This window comes from Struthio camelus, chromosome 2 (genome assembly GCF_040807025.1).
Source record: "Struthio camelus isolate bStrCam1 chromosome 2, bStrCam1.hap1, whole genome shotgun sequence".
NCBI classification, from domain to species: domain Eukaryota; kingdom Metazoa; phylum Chordata; class Aves; order Struthioniformes; family Struthionidae; genus Struthio; species Struthio camelus.
Genome location: NC_090943.1, coordinates 18,447,210 through 18,472,911, shown reverse-complemented (window position 1 = coordinate 18,472,911; position 25,702 = coordinate 18,447,210). Strand labels below are relative to the sequence as shown.

At 46.1% G+C, this 25,702-nt stretch overlaps 1 protein-coding gene across 1 annotated transcript; it reads left to right on the top strand.

The window, feature by feature from the left end:
• The first annotated feature begins 19,496 nt into the window (after nt 1–19,496).
• On the top strand, nt 19,497–23,930 carry BAMBI (BMP and activin membrane bound inhibitor). Its single transcript, XM_068934480.1, has 3 exons — nt 19,497–19,770; nt 22,408–22,695; nt 23,138–23,930. The coding sequence occupies exons 1-3, from the start codon at nt 19,695–19,697 to the stop codon at nt 23,554–23,556; spliced, it is 783 nt and encodes a 260-aa protein (XP_068790581.1). The 5' UTR covers nt 19,497–19,694; the 3' UTR covers nt 23,557–23,930.
• Nucleotides 23,931–25,702: the final 1,772 nt, after the last annotated feature.

Sequence of the window (25,702 nt, the reverse complement as noted above, 5' to 3'; positions counted from 1 at the left end):
TTTGTGTGTTCGACTACTGCAGGTGTATCTATTTTAGAATTTTCTCTTTGTAAATGGGTTTGCAGCAGAGACTTCTGCCTGCCAATGGTGTTCTGCAATTCTGGTCTCACATTTCCTACTCACCATACTCTAAGTCTACCCTTCAGAGACCCTGGCCTCATCTACCATAAAATAGTGGCAAGCAAAAGCCTTTTAGGAAGAAGGAGGACTTTGGATGCTCCTGAATTATGCTGGAACAGATGCCTGAACTTAAAGCCTATGCTTGAATTGCTTTTGTAAGTTTGTGCTCTTTTTTTTTTTTTTTCCTTTGATTCCCTCTTTTTGTGGCTGAAAGAAATAGAGTTGTACTGTGAAATATAATAGAAACATAATAACGTACGCTTTGCTAAAGCAATTACAACCTGCGTAGCTGGATTCTTTTTTTCTTGCCACTGTTAATTGACAGGGGTTGATTATACCATTTTTGTAATGACTGTTGACTTTATCAGGGTCGTTCTGGTGATGTTGCTTGGCCCTCTGTTTGGTCTGTCCGGATGCTTTTTCTTTCAGGAACTTGATAGTTTGGGGACGCAATTGGGAAATTCCTGGGGAAAACATTGTTTTCATTTTGGTTGTTTTTATTCTAAGTGTTGACACATTCCGTCCCACCAAATCTCTGATTAAATGAGGAGGCTTTTGACCCTAGAGATGACAAATAAATATACTTGGTTTGCCAAACTAGAAATGGAGTGCCTTGTGACGAGAAAATGGTGATGAATTTTCTCTGCTTCCTCTGCTCTTGCTCCCTTTCTCTGTATCTGTCCTGCTTCCTTACTTTCTTGCATGGCAGAGCAGGTTTATTCCCTTGGTCTGTGGCCTTCTTCCTCAGTTCTGCACGTTCCACTGTGCCTGGGTTTGCATACCCAATCCCTATACTCCAGTGAGGACTCCTTGATTACTATGCAGTTTTAACTTTTTCCTATACCTTGAGCTGTTGTTGGAACTTACAATGCTCTCTTTTCATTCCAGGGTCTTGACTGCCTCCAACATCAATCCCACAGAAGGGAAAGCATCAGCTTATTTCTTACAAACCACTGAATAAAGACAGCGTTAGCCCAATATTTTTCTGCTAGTGGAAACCAAATCTGAGCAATTTAGAAATGGCAAGATCATTTAGTGCCACTCCTTTCAGGCACCCTCCAGTAACACACCCTTCTTCTCTATTTTCTCTCTTATGGTGGGAGTAAGGCAGAAAAAACCCACAAGGTGTAGTGCTTTCCCTTCGAAAACCCAAGAGGATCAGGTAAAAGGACAGGAAACGGTCGACCGGGGACTGTCCGGCCCTCCTTCGGATGAAATGCAGCTTGACTTCCAGCTGACCTTCAAGCTTTTACAAGCTCAAAGAGAGAGAGTTACAGAATTGTTAACAGCTATTTTATTACACTTACAGATTGTGCGAGTTGCGTTTTATTGGAACGCAGCACTTGGCAGTTTTTGCATTTGGCTGTAACGTGAAGTTTAAGGGCTGTGGTTACTCTGACATGTTAACCCCCTGGTTCCAGGATTTCCCTCTGTGTTAAACTAATGCAAGCATTTGGGTAGAGCTGCAACCTGTTTCATTAGAGAGGTGCCATGGTGAAAAATTGTGATGTGAAGCTGGTAGTTTCTGAGCAAGAGAGAAAATACCATGGTGTTGAGGGGATCTAGGCACAGAGGAATACGTTTTCATCAAAAAGTGCTATACGTTAATGCCATAGCCTATTGCTCAGCTTCAAGGTGAGGTGATACTGTTTGGGACCTTGCGGGGTCAGGCATCAAAGCTAATTTCTTCTAAATGTTTTTTGAATGAAAGCTCTACTCAGAGCAACTCTACCTTAGAAAGAAAACCTCTTCTTCCCTTTTCTTCTGTAGGCTTAATTTTGCAATCAGCCTGATCTATTTCATTTTTTTTAATTGATGATGCACTGATAACGTACACAATAATGCCTTAAATCGTGGTAAAACGCCCTTGCCAAAGGCATTCAGTAGAGTAACGTATGAACTGTTAGTGGCAGAATGTGGAAGTGCTCAGCCTTTGCAAGGGTGAGGCCATGGGTCCTGCTCATACTTGCTGAAGATGATTTTTAAGTGCAATGTTAGTGAGAAATGGAAACTGCAGGCCGAGTGACTCCCAGTAAAATTATTTTCATGAAGTGCTTTGATTCATGGAGGAGAGCAGTTATGTGAGGATTCCTTGTTTTTTTTTTTTTTTTTAAGAAAGGTTAATTCATGCTTTCGAAAGTGTTTTTTGTTAACATCAACCCTAGGTAGAACGAGGGATCATCCCCTTGGACCTTGCCAAGACAGCTCTCTTCTCTTGGATGTTGTTCTTCACGTTTAGTGCTGCTTGTTGTTTTCTGACATCAACTCTCTTCTATGTTTCCATCTAAATGTCTTAAAGTCCCTCATTTATTGCAGGCCTGCATACATTTATTTTCTTTCAGGCCTTAGCAATCTGGGAGGTACACAATTCAGAAGAGAGGATGGGAGTGCTACGCTGTAATTGCCTACTCTCTTTGCGCTGTTCACTGATTTTGTGTCTGTCTGTCCTCACAAAGAAAGAGGCCCTGGCAGCTCCCACAAGAGATGGGATGTGGTAGCCTGTTTTGCTAGTCCAAATGTGTATTGGAGGGAAAGTGAAATCTGTTGACCAGCCCAGTGTGGCAGCGCAACTAGAATGTTGCAATGAGATGATTAAGTAGTCTGATTGATTGATTTTTAACGTGAGAACTGAGGTTTGGCTCCTGCACGTTTGCCTTCCCAAATCTTCCTGGAGTTTTACACAAGCTGGTCTTTCCACCAAAATACCTCCTCTGTAGAACAAACTCATGTTTAGTGTTTAGAAAGCCTTCTCCTGTGACTGACCTGGGTGGGATACAGTTTGTTACCTGCTTGTTCATAGTTCAAACATTGTCATACAGTAGCAGCAGAAAAGGTTGCAGGAGTCTTCTGTGGCTTTGGGTTGCACAGAGCGCAGGTAATTGCTCAGGCTGAGTGAAAACTCATCTAGATTTGGGAAGAATTGTAGAAGTGATCCTCATAATTTTAGATGAGAATTGAAAAGAACTGCTTCTGAGCTCCCAAAGGAATTTTGGACATTTCACAAACTAAGAAATAGCCCTCACTCTGCAAAGCCCGGTCTGTTATAAAGCAAGATACTCTGAGAGCAACTAAAAGTGCTGGGAAAGGAAGGAGGAAGCTGTTGTGATAAGCAGCTATCTTAGCTTGATTATTCAGTTTGAGCCTGAGCCTGCATGGCTACTTAGGGTATTAGATAAACGAGCTTGTCTAAAAGTTCCTCTCTCATTTGCTCCTCCAAGGAAACAGCAGAAGTATGCATTTGAGTCGTGAATTTTGAAGTAGATTCCCTTTTTTTCTTTGCTTATTTCCTAATATTTCTAAGCGTGCTGGGCCTCACATTCCTACTTAGCTTTATCTAAGTTACCCATCAGTGACATCTCTGCAGATTCCCTTTGCTTTCCTGTCCCATTATTTTTTCCCCAGCAGTCCATCTCTACCACAGCACAGAGCTGAGAGCTCTGTGCTTCTGAGGTCCCAGGTCCTGCAGAAGAGGTTCCTGAATAGCAGTGTTGGGACCAGGGAGCAATGCAGATCCCAACTAGAGAGTATTTTCAGTGGTATGCTCAAGAAAAAAAAAAAAAAAAAGAATTTCTGGAAACCTGAAAAAATACGCAGACTTGAAAGAAGTCTCTTGACTTAAATATGTGCGATCTCCTTCTTTCAAAGGTGTTCTGCACCTTGGAGTTGAGATGTAAACTTGAGTCATTTATTCCTGTTTCTTTGGTAAAGATTTTAAAGCATTCACTGGTAAACACTGAATTAGGCACGGCCCTGTTTTGGTTAGCTTTATACTTGGGCCATATGTCCACCACTGGGCTGGGGACCTTCAAGCACTAAAGCTAGAAAGCTAGAGGCTTGCAGCAGCATCACTAAAGAAGGAGGAAATGGCTGCTCTGTAAAAAGAAAGCAGTCACAGGTTTGGTGGTAATATCTATCCCATCGTAGGGAAGAATGATTTGATCGTTGCCGGAGCATGACGTGGGAACCGAATGTCACTGGTGCAGAAGGAAAATCCACGTATCCAAAATTCTGTGCAATTCCCAGCTATTACACCAAAGAAGAAATGAAGGGTGGGTTAGGAACCCCTCCTCTGCCTTCACAAAGGTTTGCTGGCTCTGTAGGTAATGACAAAAGTGGGAAGAAGTAGTGCTATGACAGTACGTGCTACTGCAGACTGCCACACCAGGAAAATCAGGTGGACCAGGTTGCCTTTCAGCAGCTAGCAACACCTTCCGGTGCACAGAGCGTGGTGCTCATGGAGGGCTATAATCATCTGTGCATCCGCTGGGAAAGCAGGAGCGGGATGCAGAATGGAAAGAAGTTCCAGAGCTTGTTGCCATAATTATTTTATACATATATACAGGTATATTCATACATATACCGAATGAGACGGAAAATGACTTTTTCCACCTTCTTGAAATATAAAAAAACATAGTTAAGGAAGAAATTCTTCTAGGTTTGATTCTAACCAGGAGAGCAAAACAAGTTGAGAATGTGAAGATAAAACATAGTGTTTGTACTGCTCAGGAATACAAAGTGAGAGAAGAGTAAACTAAACTTGAAAGACTTCAGTAAACTCAGAATTGGTAGGTAATCTGAGGGAGGAAGCCTGAAGGCAAAAGGAGAGAAGAAGAACTAGTAATCTTTATTTTAACAAAAAAAAAAAAAAAAAAGGTGCTAAGAGCACCAGTTTGGATGAACAACAGGAAAAACAATAAGAGGAGATGATGGCTAGACTGTGATCTCTTGTTAGACAAGGAAGAAACATACACAAAGTGAGAAGAAGGTTTCTGAAAAAATATATGATGAGACTCATTAGTGAAAAGCGCAAATTTGCACACTTAGTAAGGATAACCCACTCTGGAAACACAGTTGGGGAGCAACTGCTGGGGGAACAACTGTGCAGAAAGATCGTTGTCAGTGAGTTTAACTTGTGAATCACAAGGTGAATGTGGTCACTGGTGGTGTATTCATCAAACACAGTTGTTGCCTAGTAATGCTAGTCGTCTTAAACACCCTCTCTAACTATTGGAGTGTCCTAAAAAGCAATATGGACTGCCACAGCTAGACAACTCTTCTGAAACACCTTCTAGAGAAGCCTCTACCTTTGCAAAAGGGAGATTAGCTCCTATGCTGAGGAGAACCCTTCAAGGTATCTCCTAATGTGTTGCTGTTGCAAAAAAGCAGCAAGCTCAGATGTATAAACCAAGTCTGAAAGCCCCACGGAATCAAGCAAAGAGATTTTCTTGCCCCACTCAGAGGGGCCTGAGGTATCACATGACGTCCTTATTTGTAGACTGCAGTTTGGAAAGAGTCTGGGAGGATAACAGTGACAATGATCTACAAAACAAGACCTACCATGGAGGACTGAAAGAACAGGGGTAGCTTAGCCTAAGAAAGCCTGGGAAGAAAGAGGGGAACATACAAACACAAATCTTCAAACATATGAAGAGCTATTGCAAGAAAAAAGGAAAAACGTGTTCTGTGACTATGGCAGGTAGTACAAGGAACAAGAGGCTTAGGGCACATCAAGGAAGACTTGGGTCTTCCTGTAGTTAGGGTACAGTAAGTAAAGAAGTGGAAAAAGCTGCCCTGGAAAGCTGTGCAGTCCAAGTGACTGGGTGCCTGTAAAAACGTGTGGGTCAAGCATCTGCTGCAGGGAGAGCTAATCCTGCCCTGGGCAAGGAGAATAGGCCTCATGATCTTTTTAGGCCCTTCCTAGCCCTAGTCCTCTAAGATTTTGATGGTATCAACCCGTTACTTTTGTTTTTTCCTGGTTCTGAAGTGATAATGGATGTAGGAATACTTTATTGCTGCCTGCAGCTCTTTCCTTGTCATTTCCAAATGATTAAAAATGATCTTACAACATCTGTAGAACTTGATGGCTTCAATTTTGGACGCTGAACAAGTCTTGCACGTTATTTTATGAACTGGAGCTGGAATCCAGTACGGGGCAGGGCAGCACTTTGTGTAGCTGAATGCTTTCTGAAACTTGCTTGTGAAATACGGTTCATTCCTGTTCCCTTCCTCTTATACTGAAGGGGTCAGACAAGATGGTATCAGATGACTTCCACAGGGTTATGCCTAATATTTCCTAACACTTCTCTCATGAGGACATTGTTCAAGAGAAAACCAGGAGAAGAGAAGTTCTTGTGTGTTGAGGTGTCTTGGACTTCTCCAGTTTCTGTAGTATAACACTCTATCCACAGTATACTGTTTTCTGCTGAGAGAAAACAATCTGTTGAAGTAAGTGTGATTTTTCTAATGGGGATACTTTCATGAGTGTTACTGCTGGGTGTGCAAATTCACTGAGCCATTCTGCTTGTAGGTGCTACATAGCTTGTACCATCTATTTATCCTGCTTCCCATGTCTGCCATGTTCAGGCCTGGTTTGTAACTATCGCTCTTTGGTAATACATAGGAGAGTTTCTGTGGCAAAGGGGAGCTTAGCACCAACACATTCCTTTGAAGAATCCCAGTCTTAATTGTTAAGTTTGGAAGAAATGAGAAGCTTGTGAACAAGTTATTGTGCTTTCTGAATCAGCTGTAGAATTGTTCTTGGTAATGGTCCAATGAAGTTTAATATTGTGATAAGGGTCATGGGGGCTGGTGACAGAATTACGTGTTTCACAATTTATAGAGATTCAATTACTGTGTATTTCATTTGCTTCGGAGTTGGCATGTGTGTTTCTGTTCAGGATTGTCACCCACACCACAGCTCAGAAGGTGTAGATCTTTTAATCAAAGATAATGAGAATTAATCATTTTGGCTGGTTTCTGTACTGCGATCTGGAGATCTGGGAGAAACACGCTCTATAAAGAAAAGATATCTCCTGACATACCTTCTGCCAGTCCCTGCTGGTTGTTGACGGGAAGTCATTACATACCACAGCATTTTTAAGCAATCTGTGCTGAGAGTCTGAAGCAGCTGTGTAGTTTTAAGGATTAAGGTAGGACCATGGCACCGTTTCCATTTCCAGATTTCTGACAACCCCTTCTTTCAACACAAATGAAGTAAATCTCTGACACAAGCTCAGTGTGGAGGACTGTTCCAGATGTGCCAGCAAAAGGGAAGGAGCATGCTTTCTGAAAAAGATACGTCATTTGTGCTTTCTTAATTATGTCATTGAAATCGGAAAGGAAAAAAAATCAATCAGCCACGGTAAAATATTCCTCATCCAAGTGTTCCTACAGAATGGTAAGGAACGGAGTAGGCAACAGGGAAACCTGTTTTCTGTGCACAGGAAAAAATCCTGAGCTTGGCATGACGGAGAAAGATATCAGCTTTTCAGAATGAAAGTATGAGTGTTATTATAAAATTACTAGAATGATGGAGAGGGTACTTCTCCATAGACAGAGGGACACCGACAGCACTGTCCCTTGAAGTGTGACGTGCCAGGGGTGCTACACCTGCAAAGCTTTTGCCCTTTTTCTGCCAGCCGACAATCTGCTCCTCACACTTCAGATGCATCTTGGCCTCTTTGCCCCTTTTCCTGCAACTACCTCTCATTCCACGTTCCTCCTGGCGCCTCTGCAGGCCCAGCTGTGCTCGTCAGCTTGTCAAATTGCAAAGCTGAACAGCTAGGACAGAATTTCTCACATGTGGATGCTGGGCGATGCCAGTGTCTGTCAGTCAGCATATCCTTAGCCTTCATTACTGCATCCTTTTTTTTCCTGGCAAGTTACATCTTGTTCCTTTAGCATGGTGCTGGGGCCAGCTTTTTTCACTGTGAGGTTTGCATTCAGATCCTCTCACTGCTTTTCATTCTTATGGCTCATTTCTTGTGCTTCCTCCCTGTAAGCTGGTTGGGCTCCTCTCCATTTTGGCCTGTTTTCACTCCGCTCCTCCTTGTTCAACGGCTTGGTACATCTTCCCTTTGCTACTTCCTAGCTGCAGATGTAAATACAGGGAAAAACAGTGTGAGCAAGAGGAGGAACGAAGGTGAGTTTAGGGTTTTGAGGAGCGGCCTGAAGAGGAGGTCAGTAGAGGTGATCTTCTTGAGATCCTTTGGTGCTGAACACGCGTGAAGAGTGGAGGTTTACAGGGGGAACCAACCAGCGCAGGGAAGGGGTTTGGATAGTTCAGGTACTGCACTGTGTCCCGTGATGGAAAACAGTTCAGAACAATACCAGCAAGACAGATAGCATTATACAGCATCTGGGATGCAGAGTAGCCAGGGCTGGCTGTGTGGATTTTAAATTCAGCAAGAAGGAGGGGCCCTAATAACACCCACGGTAAATTTTTAGTCTGAACTAAAAAGTCCTCTTTCCTTGGTAGCTGCTTGGTAGTAAGTACTGGGCAACGTCTTCACAACATCCACGTTGGAGCTCATGAGAGAGGAAAAGGGCAATGTCGATTTTGTAACAAAAGTGACCAGATGAGATGAGGGGAGTTCAGTGTGACTGCTCCTAGGGAACGCTGCACTATTTCGCCCGTGAGGAAAGCTTTCCCACCGTGAGTGATGTTCACAGTGCAAAGATCTGCTCGTATTCTCAGCTCCTTGCCATTTGTCACTGCAGCAACCCTTTAATCACTTTTCGCAATCCCTCTCCTGAGGATTAGGGAGAATGACCCCAACCTCACCCTAAATAGAAAGCTGGCACCGAAAGAGGAGGAGTCCAAGAGCTGTGGGCAGTTCTAGAGCCCTGCTGTGGCCAAGTGCGTCCGTGCTGAACGAAGAGTCTCCCAGGCATCTGTGTTGCACCAGCTAGCTACAGGAAACCCCCTGAAATTTTACCGTATGTATCTTCTCAATACATTTCTCTGGCAGCAGAAAATGAAGGGGGGAAAAAAAGAGAAAAAGGCATGAGGGCAGCAACATAGAACGTGTGTCCACTACAAGGCCAGGTGAGAAGCAATCGTTTAATAGTAAATTACTTTATGTAAAGGAAGGATTAAATACAGAGAACCACACTAACTCCTAGGGAGCAGAGAAAAGTGAATCAACAGCGCGGAGCCCCTGAGGAAAGCTCACCCGACAGAAAGCACGGTCTTACGTCTGCAGCGGATACATCTTCCAGCAGGCTCCAATATCTTCATGACTGACCTTCTCCTCTCCTTCTACCTTATTTCAGTGACTCCTTCACTGTCCTACGGAGCTCTCCTTTTGGTTTAATACCCCTCTCCTGATACAAAAAAAAAAAAAACTCGTTCAAGCAAGATGACTTGGGGTGTCTCCCTGCCGTTCTCTGCCACGGAAAGGGGCGTGCGCAGAGCCACAGGTCGCAGAGGCTGAGTAATCCTGTGCGAGGCCCCTTTCGGGCAGAATCAAGTGGCGCCTCCCGCTACTGGAAATAGAAATGTTTCAATTGGCATTTGCATCATGAATCAGCTGATGTTGTTTTAACCTGAGGGTTTCAGGAAGGGCAAATGGATTTGGTCAAATGAAACAGTTCTGGCTGGTTTTGACGCAGGCGGCAGAGCTGATGCCTGTGTTTCCCTTCTGACTCCTGGGCTCCGAGCACGAGGAGCAGCTCGCAACACGGCCGCAGGGCACGAGAGAGCTCCCATGCCAACGTCCTCCTTTCTTTGGCCTGTAGCTTGAGCCCAGTTCTATTTATGGGAATGCAATTCAGATAAATATATTTTTCATTTATTTAGAAATGTAAGTATTTAGGGCTAACAGCAGGGATGGTAATTAATACGGATTGTTGTGCCTGATTTTTTGCCACGCTAATAGCTCACTGCTAAGTGTTCAGCAGCAGTGTTTCTCTTAACTGGGCTTGTAATATCAGCCCTTCTGTTACGTCCATTGTTAGAACAAGATGAGTTTAAAATCTGTGCTTGAGAGGGGAAAGGACCTTCTTCTGTATTGTGTGGGTCTTCCTGCCAGGGTCTCCAAGCAGAGCTAAAGAGGTACAGATCTAACTTAATATCATATACAGATTGAGTATAGAGTGAAAGAGATTTATATAACTGTGCTGGAGCCCATACTTCAGCTTCTTCGTTGCTCTTGGTAGGTAGGAGCTTCAGCCTCACAGCTCAGCTCACGCTGGCTTACAGCCTGCAACCAAGCCCCATGTTACAACTTCACTGTATCTATAAACAAAAAGGAGAAATAATAAAAGAAGGAGAACTAGCCACTCCCTAAATGAGTGACAGTGGTGAACACAAAAAGTGGAGGAGCAGCCTCCTGCCCATGGAGGCCCCCTGGGAAGTCCCATGCAAGTGGCAGAGGGCAGGGAGGGCAGGGGTCAGCATCCTGGGGGCAGGGCTCCGCTCAGCAGTGCCAACACAGCTTGTTGCTGGGGGGTCTTCACAGTACTGTCATCTCTTCTCCTGCCATATTTTGTAGGTATCTTCCCCTGCCCTCTCTCGCAGAGCTGAGCACTGGAAGTTTTTTGCAGCATGGAGGCATTAAGTCACTGTTGGAGGCTGCGCTTGCAAGCAAGGCTCAACAGCGGTAGCTGGGTGGCACTTGTTATGGGCAGCCCTGTCCTCTCTCCGCCTCAAGGGCATTTGACTTCTGTGTTTTACAATTGCCCTAGAAGCTTTTACATGTGGGGAGGGCCTCAGTTTGGTGCCTTGCTCTGCTATATGAGCATTATGCTCTGAGAATAATCAGGACTATATTTTCCTTTGTGACTTTTTAATCTTTAGACCTGTATCCTATGTAACTCTAATTTCTCTTTTACTCTTTCCTTTGGTGGTTATGAAAACATAAAGGGAAAACTTCTCCCCCATCTCAGGATTATCAGCTCTCTAATCTCATCACTTCTGCCCCTCGCTGCCTCTCAGCCCTGGACTGTGAGGAATTTGAGTTTCTATTCCACTTGGTATCACTTTCTGCTGGCACTGCGCTTCCCTCCACCCCTGCTTTCCTCTGTCTAATCTCTCAGTGCTTCTACAGAGGAACGCCTGTGGCATCTCGAGACGTTACTGGCAAGAACTGGATGTCCTTCCCCTTCACCTGAGATCATCACCTCCTTTGGAGGGCAGCAGGACGGTGCCCGTGCCTGCCCCGCAAGCGCTTCAGTGAATTGGGCTGTGAATTGCAGAGATGGATGGTCCCTTCTGCAGTCCCTGCTGCAAGTGCGGGAATTTCTCACAGAGGGTTGGCAGACAGCTGAGAGCATGACCGCCTTGACCCCCCCCCCCCCACCGGTTAGACCCACCTGAGACTGTGGGTCTGAGTTGGCAGATACTGTCCTGTCTGGCAGCTGGGGCCTTCTGCGCCTCCAACCTGTTGTGCATCTGCCACAACTTGTTGCAGCTTCATTTACCCTGTTAATCTCCTTCTTTACAATTTTCTAAATTCCAGTTATCAGAATTACAGGTTGTTCCCACTGTAATTACTAATCCGCTCCCAGAGTTAGAGAAGCGACACCTCCCCTCTCTCCCTTTGCTGCCTCCCTCGCCAGGTTAGAGCACACCAAATGCTGCTACAACTTAAATAAGTCCAAAGCTTTTACTGACTCACAGGTCCTCATGTCCCATAGCTCACAAATGCTTTTGTCCCTTCTTCTTGTCATGCTAAAGTGAGAAATAAGGTCTTACTCTTACAGCATTTTTCTGCTCAGATGTCAGGCTGACCTCCCTATCAAATACCAGAGCAGAATTATTAGAGCATTAGCAGAATACATGTACATCTTCTCGAAGCTCCTCTTCTTAGCTCTAAGATCTAGCTCTGTGCTCCCTTTGGCTTTTTCTACCACATTTGCAAATGTCCATCAAAACATGAGTTTGGTGTAAACTGGCAGAGCACTGCCTACTTAAGTTGCTGAGACTGGTCTATTATAATGTGTATAGGCTTTCCTGATTTCCATAGCCTGCATTGTCTCTGACATTTGTCTCTGGAATAAGCAGCTCATAAAGCAGAGGTCAAGCAATAAATATTGACTAATATTGAGTAACGTATCACTGGAGAGTTTCTTTACCTGCATCAAAAGCTTTTAGAGCTGCAGTTTTGTGGGGGCGGGGGGAAGGGGGAAGCTGCTGATAGTATTTATTTGCAAGAGCAGAGAACACCTTTGCCTAGCCTCTGCGGATCACCCCAGGTTTTTGCTGCTAGGTATAAGTACTCAACAGAACTGACATGTGGGATCATGCTTCTTGGATCATGTCTCTTCCATGGGTAAATGTGAGCCTGAGATGCTCGCCTTTCTATAAAGGCAATGAACTCTTTTTTTCAAAAGACACTGTGGTTTGACTGTTTCAGTAGATGTCCTGTGTCCAAACTATAGCTGTTTGTAATAAATGTTACTTGAACTGTATATTCTGTCTTGTTACAATGATGTCCAATTTTCAGAGATTTTTTTTGGCCATTTCATGGTCCCAGAGCTAACGCCATCTCTCCTGATTGCCTGCTCTGCAGTGTCAGGACATAACTAATGGTTTCTCATGCTTGTGATCTAAAGTGAATTCCTAATATTTGCCATGTCTTATCTCCAGACACCTGATAACTCAGATCTGATAGGTGGTGCTTGTCTTTCTAGGTACAGTTTATGAATTCTGACATGTAACACCTTTATGTGGATATTTCAGAAGGCGACGGCTGAATCCTGGACGCTAGCTCCTGAGCGCAGTTGCTCAGGCTGGGGTAGGCGTTTATCTGAGTCCTGCTACACCACAGGGTCGTGCAATGCTCTAGCTCTTTTGGCAGTGTGATTAGTTATTGCTGTGCCTGCATGCAGTTGTATCAGTATCAGGCTGATCACTCGTCAAAGTGTGTGTGTGGGGGGGAATCTATCCAGTGCTATTTAGCATCTTTTAGACCTTTTTCCACCGGGCAAATTGTGCTGATCTTCCCATATTAGCCTAGCTGTAAGAGAGGGCTTTGGTGTCTACTGTAATGCTGCTGGGTGCTTCCGGTGGCCCTGGGGCTGCGCTGGTTTGGGGCAGAGCTCGCAGGTGGCCAGCAGCCCTGCTAGGACTGGCTTTGCTGGCAGAGAGCAAGAGGTGCCCGCCCGCAGCCGGGCGCCGCTGCGTGCCGCGCCGGGGCTGCTGCGTTACCTTGGCTCTGGCTCCGGTGCCTCTATTTCAACCACGGCAGCATTAATTTAAGGGCGTGACTTCTGGAACATGTCAGATGCAAACGGGCCAGAAATGCTTCCTGAAAGGAGCTGGCTACACTCAGAGGTGGTGGGGTAAGATGTCCGTGGGGCTCTCCAGGGCAGCGCTGCTGCCTCGCTCCCCCTGCGGGGTTGCTGCTACGGTGCTCCTGGGCGTGAGAAGCTCTGTGGGATCTTGGAGCAGCCTCCTCAGGCTGAGGAGGCTGGCTGGAGAGGACAGCCTGCTTTGGGCAAAGTTGGCACTTACAGTCCAGACAGTAATCAGAGTGTTGTGGCCTGGTAAAAATCCTACTGCCAGCCTGATCTCACTAGGTCTGGAGGTCTGTCCTTCTAGGCAGGGGCAGTATGAAAAGAAGCCCTAAAGAGAGATCTTGCTAGCCCAGTGGCATATTGAACCCTCCTCCTTTTATTAAAGTTGTGATGGACTCTCTGTGTGTAAGGAACCAAAGGTGAAAATGCAGATGCCTTTAAAGACCCTGCAGAAAGCTGGTCCAGCCTCTGTGCTAAGAGCAGCAAATGTGCAGGCAAGTACAGTGTTAGAGGCATAGACACACTAACACGGGGCCTAGGCAGTGTCTCAGAAGAAACCCATAGAGCAGCCCAAGCTTTCTCTTGGGTCACTCTCTCCCCTATAGACGTAGTCTGCTCCTACCATCTTTGCTTCCATGCTGAGGAAGCTGAAGTGGAGAAGGGCTGGGGATGGCGGGAAGGGGGAAGCACGAAGGAAAGCAGAGGCAGTGTCTGAGGACTGTGAGGGTTAAGCAGTTGGGGCTGAATCTGTTGCCCTGCCACAGTCCTTGGCCAAGTGACTTGTGCTCAGTATGTGACCTTCCAGTGCACAGTGAAGATAAATACACTGAAGATGCTACAGATGCAGGAGTCTTATGGAAAGGCAAATGACTCTGCAACCCCAAGACAAATTAGATCTAAAGTGAGTGTCCTGAATCTGTCCACTGCAGTGCTGCTGAGTTATCAGCGCAGGACGGAGGCCTGTCCCATAAGCATCTTCACTACAGCTGGCTGGGGGCTGTAGTGGAGGAGGCTGCAATCAGGAGATTAGGCTCAGCTGGGGCTACAGCAGGGGCAGGGCTGGGCTGCGGCAGCGCAAGCTGGGCTCGGGCTGTCTCCTTCATGTGTGTCTCAGTTTGTATTGAATGATGTTAAGCAGATCTGGAGCTGGCGCCTCAGTCTCATTACCTTCAATTACAATAATTGTTGCCTTTCTCCAGTGTTTTGCATTTCTCCCTGGGGGAATCTCTCTACTGCTTCTTCTCCAGCTTTCCTCTATCGATTGGATCGCTCTGGCCCTGGTTCTAGCAGCGATGCCTCCAGGAGGATAAATGCAAATCGTCCTATTGATTTGGAGGAGTAGGAGCGCAGCTCATTTGGAGGGAGAGAAGGATTAGTTTTAAATGAAAGAGGTATACTGATGATAGATATGTCAGCAAATACTTCACTTTCTGGGCACCTTAAAGAGTGTCTCCTTTTTGTGCCCTGTATGGGGCAGGGGGAAGAGGGGAAGCAAATTGGTACCACTTGGGTGATATATCACATGGGCATGGGGAGTTGGTTCTTATGAAGCACGCATTAGCCTTGTTTCTTATTTGTTTTATAGGAACAGGTAACCTTGAGCATCTCTGGAAATCCCTCCCCCCCCCCCCCCCCGCTCCAGTTTGCAGGTAACTGAGTTTCACTTGGGACATGCTAATTACTGCTGAGAGTGAGCAGGCGGGTAGGGAGCAGGCCTCCATCCGTCCCTTTGAACTGCCCCAGTTACGCGGGGGATAAAACTACCTGGGAGTTATTAACGTGCAGGAACCTGCTTGGCAGCCTGTCTGTCGCAGGGGGAGCGGCTGGCGAAGGAGCCAGGCTTCAGGCTCCGCGCGGTCTTCGCGCCAGAAACGGCTGCTCGACTCACGAAATCCCTGGCCAGTCCCAGAAATGGGATGCTAAAGAAATTTCATGGAGTCGTATTATGTTCCCTGTTCCCTGGAGTTCATGCTGAGCGTAGCTATGTTAACTTAAGCCTTTTTTTTTTTTTTTGGGTCTGTAAAGGCGATAATTAGCATAGATAAAAACTATTTGGTAAAATTAGTTTGTGGGGGAAATGGTGGGAAAATAAGTGGGGAAAGAAAATGTTTATCTGTCAGTGTTGAACAGTTAAAAAATACTACTCTGACTGAGGTCGTTCCAACGAAGCTTTACGCAGTCTCAATGCTTCTTACTTTGTGTCATTTCCAAATGAGAGATTCCCAGCCAAATCACAACAGCAAGGTGCAAAAAAAGAATGGGCATGGTGTGCTAACACTGCTTTTGACACCAATTTTAATGACTTAAATGTAGTAGTAATCTTTCTTTGCCAGTGAAATCAGCGTGTTATGTGGCAATATTGGCAAATGTTAGAGTGCACATGCAAATACGTAAGTATGCAAATCCAGTGCTCCCTCAGGAATGCACGTTTCCCCAGGACAGAGCTGCTGTAACGCAGGAACTGGAGAGGAATGCAGAATGGATTTTTGAACTGCAAATGTTATCTATTTCTTCTTTTTTTTTTTTTTTAATCTTTTTTTCAGGGTGGTAGTGGTGGTGGAAGGGTTCAAATAAGCAGAGAATATTGTGTTAATACCATTGAGTTTTGATAGAGATAGGCTGAAGAGTTACATTCAAACGTTTGGGGGAAGCAGTGGCGAGTTGCCAGCATGCCAGGCAAGTTTAAAGAAAGATGAAGAATTCATAATAATGTTCAAAGCTGCCAGATAAAGAATTATTCTTCACTGCAAAGTGCTTTTCTAGGGGTAGTTCCTTAAACCAGGGGCACCTGCAGGCTGAAGTTTCAGCTTAATGTAGTCAGCTTTGCAGACACATTGATGCTAGCGAGAAGTACGTGGTAGGGAGCAGCAGCAGGCAGAGGTGCTCATGCTGATTCATGTTAAAAGGAGAAAGGGAATATATGAAAGAAGCAACACAAAGATAGGCGGTTTATTTTTATGGAAGTCTTGCAATCCCAGAGCCAGAGAGGAACTCTTTTCTTGTTCAAAGAAATGTACTGTGAAAGCGCTGCTGGCTCTGCCTGTGTCTTGGCTTGTTTTATTTTCCTCCGAGAGCTAGGAAAAACCGAAGCCCTTCATGCCAGTCACCCTCTTGTGCTGGTGCTGGGTCTTGCAACAAGTGGAGCTTCCAGAGGAGACGGTGGACGAGGTCTGGGATTTCATGGGAGGTATTTCACCAGCTGAAGATGGGAGGGAGACTCTTCCAGGGCTGGACTGCTTGTGTACTCCCGATGTGGGAGTGTGCCTTTTCTTCAGTGTGATTGTAAAAGTCAGGGAAAGCCAGCCCTCTGCTGAGCAGCTGCTTGCCTGATAGAAGTCAAGATTTGGAATAACTCAGGACCTTGGATGCTTGTCTAAATGGGTCTTTAAGAAGTGCTCATGTCCCTGGCAGAAACTTGGCCCTGCAACTATTGGCCTGCAAAATGAAGTAAAAGAATCAAAATGGCACTCGGGCAGCCTGCAGTGCCTCTTGAACGCATCTCTTCTTTTCAATGGGAATTTTGTCTTTTCAGCCACTTTGCGTGTGTGACCCAGCGCTGAGCTGATGCAGAAGGGAAGGTCCTCCTGCGAAACGCCTCCCAAGGCAGTCCCCCTCTCGGAGGTGTGCAGGGGGTGATGTTGTAACCGTCCAGGTCTTCTATCCGTGCTCCTTTGGGATGCCTTCGCTGTCTCTGAGCTGGTGGGGGAGAGCAGCCCTGTGCTCTGCGGGACGCTGCAGTCATCACAAGTTAAGGCTCCAGGCTGCTCTCTCACGGCTGCTGGAGACGCGTCATGCAGCCTCGGGCTTCTGACGCTTCCCTTGTTGGTTCCTTGTAGTTATTATCCCACATTCCTGCTGGTTGCAGAACATGTTGTTATTATTGCTTTGTGCTGGGTCTGTCTCCTGTCTCTCTCTTACAGGCTGATCTGGCCCTATTTGTTCTTGCTTCTAAAACAAAAGCAAATTAGTGCTGCAAAAGCTGAATTATTTTGTTTATGTTATGGTCCGTCAGAAGACCCCACACAATTCTTGCACAGCTCCCTCTGTGGAAAACTGGTGAGTTCAAGTGAGTGGGGATACGTGGTAAGGCCGACAAACCCTCCTGGCATCCCGGCTTGTCCCATCGATTCCCCAAAAGGAATTTAACTTAATTGCTTTGACAGAAACTGAAGTTGAGGAACAATGCTTACCATCCCTCTCTCAGTTGTGGCATTTCAAGCACGTCTGGAGTACCCGGAATTTAGCAATTTTTTACAGTAAATTTTAGATCACAATTCAAACATGACAGCTGTCAATGAAATTTGCTGCTCAAAACTGATCTCAAGCACATTGCCTTCTAGCTAGTCTGTACATGTTCCCTTGCACAGGATGTTTATAACATTCAGGGAGTCTCTCATGTTACTTAGTGCAATAATGTGGCTCCACGAATAAATCCATTTCCAGTCTGTTGGTATCACATGTAACAAACGAGAGCTGCTAAATGCACTTGTCACTGGTGGTAGGAACAGAAGAAACGATACCTGCGTAATTACACATGTTCTTCTAATGATTATAAATTATAATGAATCATATTTTCTTATGTTTGCAAATGAGCGTCTGATAGCCACTGCCAGAGTGGGGGATACTTCTTGGCTGAGCTTGGTGGTGTTGTAATTTCTAAACAGAAACAAGAATTAGAAAATGACTTTGTGGTAGAGCGCAAATATGTATAACGTAAGTGTAAAGACTGCGGTGCGGTACACGTGTATCTATCTTATACATATGTAAATTGTAAGATTCGCAGTAAAACCATTATACCGTGTGATGGCATCAGCACTAATTAGCCCTAGATCCAGCCTGTCCCTCTCTGCCAAAGTAAACTGGAGTTATCTCAGTCTCAGATTTCATATTTCCTCCTTTCTCTTCCAGGGGAGGAACGTCTCTGTCACAAGGTATTATAGCCTGACCTGAAAATATCTTTAAAGACTCGCAAAACATTTCAAATTAAAATCCTAAAGCAATCGTTGCTATTAACTTATTATCTACACATCGTCCAGCAGATTTAATACTAGCGGCAGACCCAAGTACTTAAAGCATTTTGCCCATAAATGGGAAACGTTGGTGTGCAAATAGTGTAGAAACCAAGTTTTATAATGTGTAATGAGAGCAGAAAGTAGAAAACTAAGTTAGTGAAGAAATTTTAACTATGGGGCATATTGTTTTCAGGAACAATATGCAAAGGAAAACTGTCCCAGCTAAACGTGACCTATAGGAGCTTTTTCTGGCCGCGTGAGAGTCTGATGACGGAATATTACCCCTTACTTCCATTTCCAACAGCTGTTTTTAAAAGGAAGTGTTAAAAGGCAAATAGCGTTACTGTAGGGTGCGTTTGCTAAGCGCTCTGGCCCGCCGGCGGGCCTGCGCTCCGCCGACGTGGGGAGGCGCAGCGGTCGCGCGAGGGCTGAGCGGGAGCAGGACCCCAAGCCGGCCGGCGCCGCGCAGCCTCCGCCACCTTCCTGGTGTCCGGGGGGAAGCGCAGGGGGCCCCCGGCCGGCGCAGGGACCTGCCGCTGCCGCGCCAGGGTGCCCCGCAGCACCCGCCGCTGCCGTGCCAGGGTGCCCCGCAGCACCCGCCGCTCGGGGCAGTTAACGGCGTGGCTTTTGGCTCCCGGGAGCATCCAGCACAGACGCTCGTTTTTTCATGACCCCGTTAAGAAGCTGCTCTAATGAAACTGCTGACATCTGTGATGTTGCAACACTTCTGCATCCTCGTTTAGCCTTGAGGGTCAATGGAGAAAAGAAAGGGAAGGGCTAGCTGTAACTCTGGGCCCTCGGGCAGGGCGATCAGCCTGGGGCAGCGAGCAGAGAAACGGAGGGTTTAACCCAGTTTCTTTTCAACTTTGCCTTTCATCATGAAGAAAGGTTTTACGCTGCTGTGTATTCATTAAAGACGTCCCCAGCAAACTTGCAGTCAGAGCCATTACAGTTGCTTCTGAAACTCGGGGGAGCGCTGCTGCCTCCCTAATGGGATTACGTTGAGTAATCGCCCGGGAATTCACTCTCCCGTCTCCGGAGAGCCCTGAAATGCAGTTACTGACCGGCACTTTTCTACGCAGGCGGCGACCCCTGCCCCAGCAGGGCCGCGGCCGCGCACGCCCCGCTCCCCGCCGCGCCGCGCAGCGCTACCGGCCCGCGCGCCCGGCCCGGCGGCGCCGCGGGGCTCCGGGGGGGGGGGGCGGGGGGCCGCGCGCGCCCCGCCCCGCCCCGCCCCGCCCCGCCCCCGAGCGGCGCCGCGGCGCAGCCAATGGGGCGGCGCGGGGCGGCCCGGCCCGGCCCGGCGCCGGCCGTATTTACAGCGCGGGAGGCGCCGCCGCCGGCCAGTGAGGCAGCGCCCGCCGGGCCGCAGCGTCCCGCCGCCGCCGCCGCCGCCGCCGCCGCCGCCGCCGCCGCCGCCGCGCGCCTGCTGGGGACGGGGCCGCCGCGGCGGAGGGAGCCGGGCGGGGAGCCGCCAGCAGCCCGCCGCAGCGGTGGCCGCGGGCGAGGGGGCTGGGGCTGCGGCGCGGCGCGGCGGGTTAAATGGATCGCCACTCCAGCTACATCTTCGTCTGGCTGCAACTGGAGCTGTGCGCCATGGCCGTGCTGCTGACCCGAGGTGAGGGCCGGGGGAGCGGGGCCGGGGCCGCCTTTGAAGCCCGCGGGGGCCGGCGGTGCCGCCGGGGCTCGGCGGGGCTGGGCTGGGCTCGCGGGGAGCGGCGCCCTGCCCGGCTCCCTCGGCTTGCCGTGCTCCAGGGAGGAGGTTAAAGGCTAAGCTAGCGCCGCGGTGATGTGCTGCGGCGTTTATTTGTTTTGGAAGGAAGGGTGCAATTAACCCTCGGCGAGAGCCCTGGCGGCGTGCGGAGCGGAGCGGAGCCCCGCGGCCCCGACGGAGCGGGCAGCGCACGGAGCCGCTGAGCGGTGCGAAGTCGCAGATACTGAAACTGTGCGCCCGATAATGATATGCTTAGGGGATCACAGACTTGTGGCTGCTGTTGACTTCAAAAAGCTTTAAGAGAAGCCTGCAGTCTCTCCTGTAGCCATCTTGACTAAAAGCAGACATTTTTCTTTAATAGCTGCGTACAGTAACAAGAAAGAGGAGGGAACAGAAGGGCATTGTTCGCTGTTTCAAAATACTAAATACCCTTTCTGGCCTTTTACATAGCGCAGGAAGAAACTTTATGAATTGACAGAAATACACTTTTAATACAGTAATACAAAGTCCATTCTGTTTCACCAGAAATGTGGCTTTAATTAAAAAGCAGTTGCAATAACCCGATGACTAGCCTGTCAGCTTTTGTTTGTAAGATTGTCTTAGAGGTCCAAAAAATGTAGGATTTTAAGCAGCATTGTTTAAACAGTTAAAAAGGAAGCGTGCCTATTACTTCACTTCTCTCCTGCGCTGTGCTTAGGTTCATGAAAGACTGTTGACTGTGGTGGTGTTCCTCCTTTGCATCTTATTTTTAACTCGTAGTTCTCGTTGTTGTCGTCGTCACACTGCGCTTTTTCGGAGAGTGCGGGGGGGAGACCTAAAGCAGAACGCTCAGAAAATGAGTGAGCGTAACACCAGGAGGAAGAGGCTTTCCCATCCAACATGCGATGGGAATGTGTGTGAGCCCAAGAAAAATTAGGTTCCTTGGTCTAAAAGCCCAAGGGAGTTAGCGCAGGCAGGAGACGGTGAGACACTCCTTCATTTGGCTTCTATTAGGCTGTTGTTAAAGAGCAGCGGCAACTTCAAGGCCTGGAGCCTGCCGCAGCATTTTGGGGAAAGTATAAGGTAGGCTGAAGAGTGCACGCTAACTTGACTGAGGTGGTTTTTCACATCCTTCAGAATACCTTTTAGGCATGCGTGTGTCGGGGGGGGGGGGGGAGAGTGCTGTAAGATGGGGTGGCTGCAGGGACTCGCACATTTGTTTTGGAGTGCAAGTTCTAAAAAGAAGAGATCTGATAGTTCAGTTCACTTTTAAAGCCTTGGTGCCATTGTGATGTGAGTACACCAAATACATTAAAGTAGTTTAAGTCCGCTCTTCAAATGATGGCTCCGAAATCTGGCTTCCTCTTAATCCTTGCATTGATGTACGTTTGGGTTTCAACTTGCCTAGAAAGAGTAAGTTTTCCCTGCAGCACAGGACGTGTATAATTCGTACCAGAGCGGTTTGGAGAGCACAAAATGAAGAGTTTTATGAAGGGAACTTTTTTATCGCTTCCTTCAGAAATTTTTGAGGTTTCCTGAGAGATTTTTCATACAGCCGGTAGAGGATTTTCAGTCTAAGTGTTTCCCCTTTTGACCGCATGTTGGATTGCATGCAGAATTGGTGGGGGGAAAGAACCACTTTTATCCTCACAATTTCACCCCAAGTAATAACTTTACATTTGGATTGAAAGACATTGACTTTGGCAAACAAATTAATTGTAAACTGCACAGTTTCTGTTTTATAATACTGTCTAAAAGCCTTTTTCTATGAAAGACTACTTAAAATTCTCTCTTTCTGAAGAAATTACAAATAGTTGCCCAGTTTCACATGGTAAAACCTTCCTGACAGGGAGATTTTTAGATGGTAATGGTTCTAGGTAATAGTTTTATAAGGTGTTAGTTAAACCTCTTAAATCTTGGCACGGTATTGAGAGGTAATAAACAATTCAGCAGTTCCGATTAAATATTTGTGTAACAAATGGAAAAAAAAAAAAAGAAACACTAGAATTTGTGTTGTGCCTCTGGCCAGTTTAAAAGTAGTGTGTAAGGTTAGTTTTATGAAAACAGAATGCTATTCCTATAGTAATTATTTAAAACATGGACGTGACTTTCCTATAGGACTGGAGGTATATATTTCTTTCCTTTTTTAAAAAAAAGATTTAATTTTAAATGTGGTTTAACTGCCGACAGTGAGTGGAAGTAGCTATAAAACAGTCTAGTTATTTATACTGGAAAAAAATGCCAGTGACCTTCCTGCTTTCCCCCCATTCGTGGCTTAGTGAAATGTTCTTGCTTTAATTGAAAGGACCATAGTACTAGTAATTATAACAAGTGCCCCAAGGCATTTGCTGGGATTAAGGTTACAACGAGGTAGGCACTGTACAGTGATGGAAAGGAAACAATCCCTGGCCTCATGGATTTGCAATCTAGATGAGTACCCAAAAACTGGAGCTGTTAAGTTTGATTGCTTTCGTAATGTTTGCACCTAATGAGAGGCCTAGCTAGTGAGGTGACTTTAAAGAACCAGATTCTTACCTTTCTTGCACAATTTTGTTTTTTTAGGTGAAATCAGATGCTACTGTGATGCTGCACACTGTGTTGCAACTGGCTATATGTGTAAATCCGAGCTTAGCGCCTGCTTCTCCAGACTGCTCGATCCCCAGAATATGCATTCCCCACTTACACATGGCTGCTTGGACTCTATTGCAAGCACAGCTGATATCTGCCAAGCGAAGCAGGCACAAAACCACTCGGGCACCACCATGTCCACGTTGGAGTGCTGTCATGAAGACATGTGCAATTACAGGGGACTACATGATGTTCTGTCTCCTCCCAAGGCCGAGACTTCAGGTAGGAGCAGGCAGTTGCAGTGGAATCTCTGTTCTGGTCTATAGGCTTGTGATAATCAAGACCTTGTATGTCTGCTATTGATTTTGTTGCTAATGTAACTGGAGACACCAGTGGGAGAAGCGGGCGGCTGGATGGAGGGAAGCCTCTCAGCTTAGTAGCTCTTATCTGTGTTAGTAATAGAGGTCTGTCTTGCCTGCTTGATCTTGCTTCTAAGAAACGATGGCAGTGGCATTTCCAGTTAGATCAACTTTTGGGGTAATAAATTCCATATCATAAACACCCTTAGAATCTTGCCTTTCCATTTATAGGAGAAATTTCTGTAGAAATTACACAGCGTGTAGCTGTGGTTCCTTAAACTTGTCAGTGTGGGGTTTAAGAGGCTGTTAAAATATAAAACAGTTGTTGAAACTGAAATAAGCTTCACATCTTTCTCCCTTTGCAGGACAAGGGAGCAGATATCAACATGACAACAGTAGGAATCTCATCACCAAGGTGCAGGAATTGACCTCTTCAAAAGAATTATGGTTCAGGGCAGCTGTAATTGCTGTTCCTATAGCTGGTGGGCTAATCTTGGTGCTCCTTATCATGCTGGCCTTGCGGATGCTCAGGAGTGAAAATAAGAGACTGCAAGATCAACGACAGCAAATGCTCTCCCGTTTGCACTATAGTTTTCATGGACATCCTTCGAAAAAAGGGCAGGTGGCAAAATTGGACTTGGAATGCATGGTGCCTGTAACTGGTCACGAGAACTGCTGCATGACCTGTGATAAAATGAGACATTCAGACCTCAGCAATGATAAAATTCTTTCGCTAGTCCACTGGGGAATGTACAGCGGACATGGGAAGCTGGAATTTGTATGACCAATTTTTTTAAATCTGGGCTAAACATACTCTCTGAACTCTTGAAGGCCTTTGGGTTCTGCTGGACAGGAGCACTTTATCTGAAAAACTCATAAATCATCTTTGAGAAACAAAGGACCTCGGCAAACAGAATCTTGGATATTTCTTCTGAAGGATTCCAAAAGTTGTCGTATTTGCACAGAGTAAAATACACTCAAATGTATTGTTTGCTTTAAAGTTATGAAAGCAAAAATTAGAAGTTGTAAACACTGTCACCAGGGTTATCTGAACTGTAGGGAGCTGAGAACTGAGTTATTATAATAAACTGTATGCAAGCTCCTATGTTTCCTGACTTATTGTAAAGATTTTTTTAAATATATATATTTTGTCTGAAACTTGTTTGTGGCTTTTTGTTTTAGAAAGCAATTTTTGAGGGGGGAGGTGGAAGAGTGGGATCAAGGTGGTAGTGTTAAGGCTGTGCATAATGTTCAGATTCTGTAGCCTCTTTTTCCACTCGGTGAGAGAAATTAGGTGGTTATCCCTGAAGGAGGGTGGCAGCTTTACTGTTTAGTGTTTGTAGCAGCAGTGAAGCTACGTCCTCAATTCTCGTTTGTTCCATGTGCCTCACAGCTGCCTAAGAATTAATTGAGGTTATGCATGGTACCTATTCTTCCTGTCTCTCTTCGAAGAAGTGCTGCTTCTCTCTGTGCAAACCAACATGTCAAAGTGTCTCCTAATTCTTCATAGTTGGGTTTCCTCACTTTTCTCACAATTCTTATTTTCTATAATCTTTTTTTCTTTTGAACCTTTTACTCAGCTTTATTTGAGGGGTGTGGGGAGAATCCAAAAAACCTGAAGCCGGCTCTGCTGTGTGTATTACTTTTGCTGATAACCCTTCTGGGCAGAGTGGAAAACAACAACTGCCTTGCTCTTTTGTAGTGTAGCTCAGTATTGCATGCTGCTACTTTTGTGTGGGACTGTTAGACTTGAAGAGTCAGCAGTGTTCTCACTTTAATCTCTGGCTCCTCCTTAGTGCTGTTCTTGCATAGGTGGCTTTCCTTTGCAGCCTGCATCTGGGCACTTTGTTCGTTGCTCCTTCAACTAGTTGGCCTCACTTGATCGCTTCACTTGTTTGATGCCTAGTTGCTAAAAACAAACTAACCCCCTGAAGCATCCAAGAAGCTTATTGTATTTATTTTTCTTGCTTTGTTAGACTTTCTTGCAGTAATTAAGCAAGTCTACTTTAAGAGGCACACCAGTATCATGGTAAAAAGATCCAAAATGCTGCTGCTAGAATTGAAAAATAGGCAAGAGTCTAGTATTGATCTATGTCTAAATCACTTTAGAAATGCTTCCAGCTCCTTCTGCTCCAGTGGAAAAGTGAGCTCCTGCCCTTGCCATCAGTGGGGAAGGGGATAGCATAGTTAGGGATGCAAAAATCTTGGAGCATTGCTCCGGTCTTGTGAATTGGTCTCCCAAGTCTCAGGGCACTCTGAGCACCATGATATATTGCTTTGGCGTATGCCATCTGAGAAACAAAGGGATGTAAGCAAGGGAAGGCTGCCCCTATAGGTTGCGAGTTTATGTTCCTGAAAGTACACTTAAACTATATGGTGGGCTTGCTGGAGATAAGTTGGTCACTTGCCTGTGCAAACAGGCACTGATATTGCGAACTTATCCATACAGTTAAACAGTCAGGGGCAGAGCACAATGACAGCCGAGGTTCCACTCTGCCTGTATCTGCAGTATTAAAGTATAGCTTAGGAGAATTAGTTTCAAGCTGCTCACTTTTCTTATTTTCTCTACGTGCCTGAAGAGTTGCTTTCAAATCACAAATTACGTTCTCTGATGTTTACCTTTTTCTGCTGCTTATGTTTTAAGAGACGATGCGGATGTAACTGTGGTAGGAACCTGGCCTATGATCTTGTGGCTGACCTTTCAAAACACCACTTTCCTATAAGCGGTCTGTCCTTTTTTTGTGTTGATGTCAACTACTGTCTGGGGCAGTTGCCTGCTCTACCAAATATATTCTTTTTGAGGAGGACTGGCTGGGATCTTGGTGTTGAAAGAGACAAATCCGAAATGGCCTCTGTCACAAATGGAGCTGCAGGACTAGTTCTGATGAGACAAATTGGAAGATGCAATAGCTAAACCTTTGCAGCACTCT

Excerpts from the sequence above, each read along its gene's own strand:
- BAMBI (XM_068934480.1), top strand. The coding sequence starts at position 19,695 with ATGGATCGCCACTCCAGCTACATCTTCGTCTGGCTGCAACTGGAGCTG. Across the intron at positions 19,771-22,407 it reads GGCCGTGCTGCTGACCCGAG|GTGAAATCAGATGCTACTGT; the intron begins GTGAGGGCCGGG and ends TTGTTTTTTTAG. Across the intron at positions 22,696-23,137 it reads TCCCAAGGCCGAGACTTCAG|GACAAGGGAGCAGATATCAA; the intron begins GTAGGAGCAGGC and ends CTCCCTTTGCAG.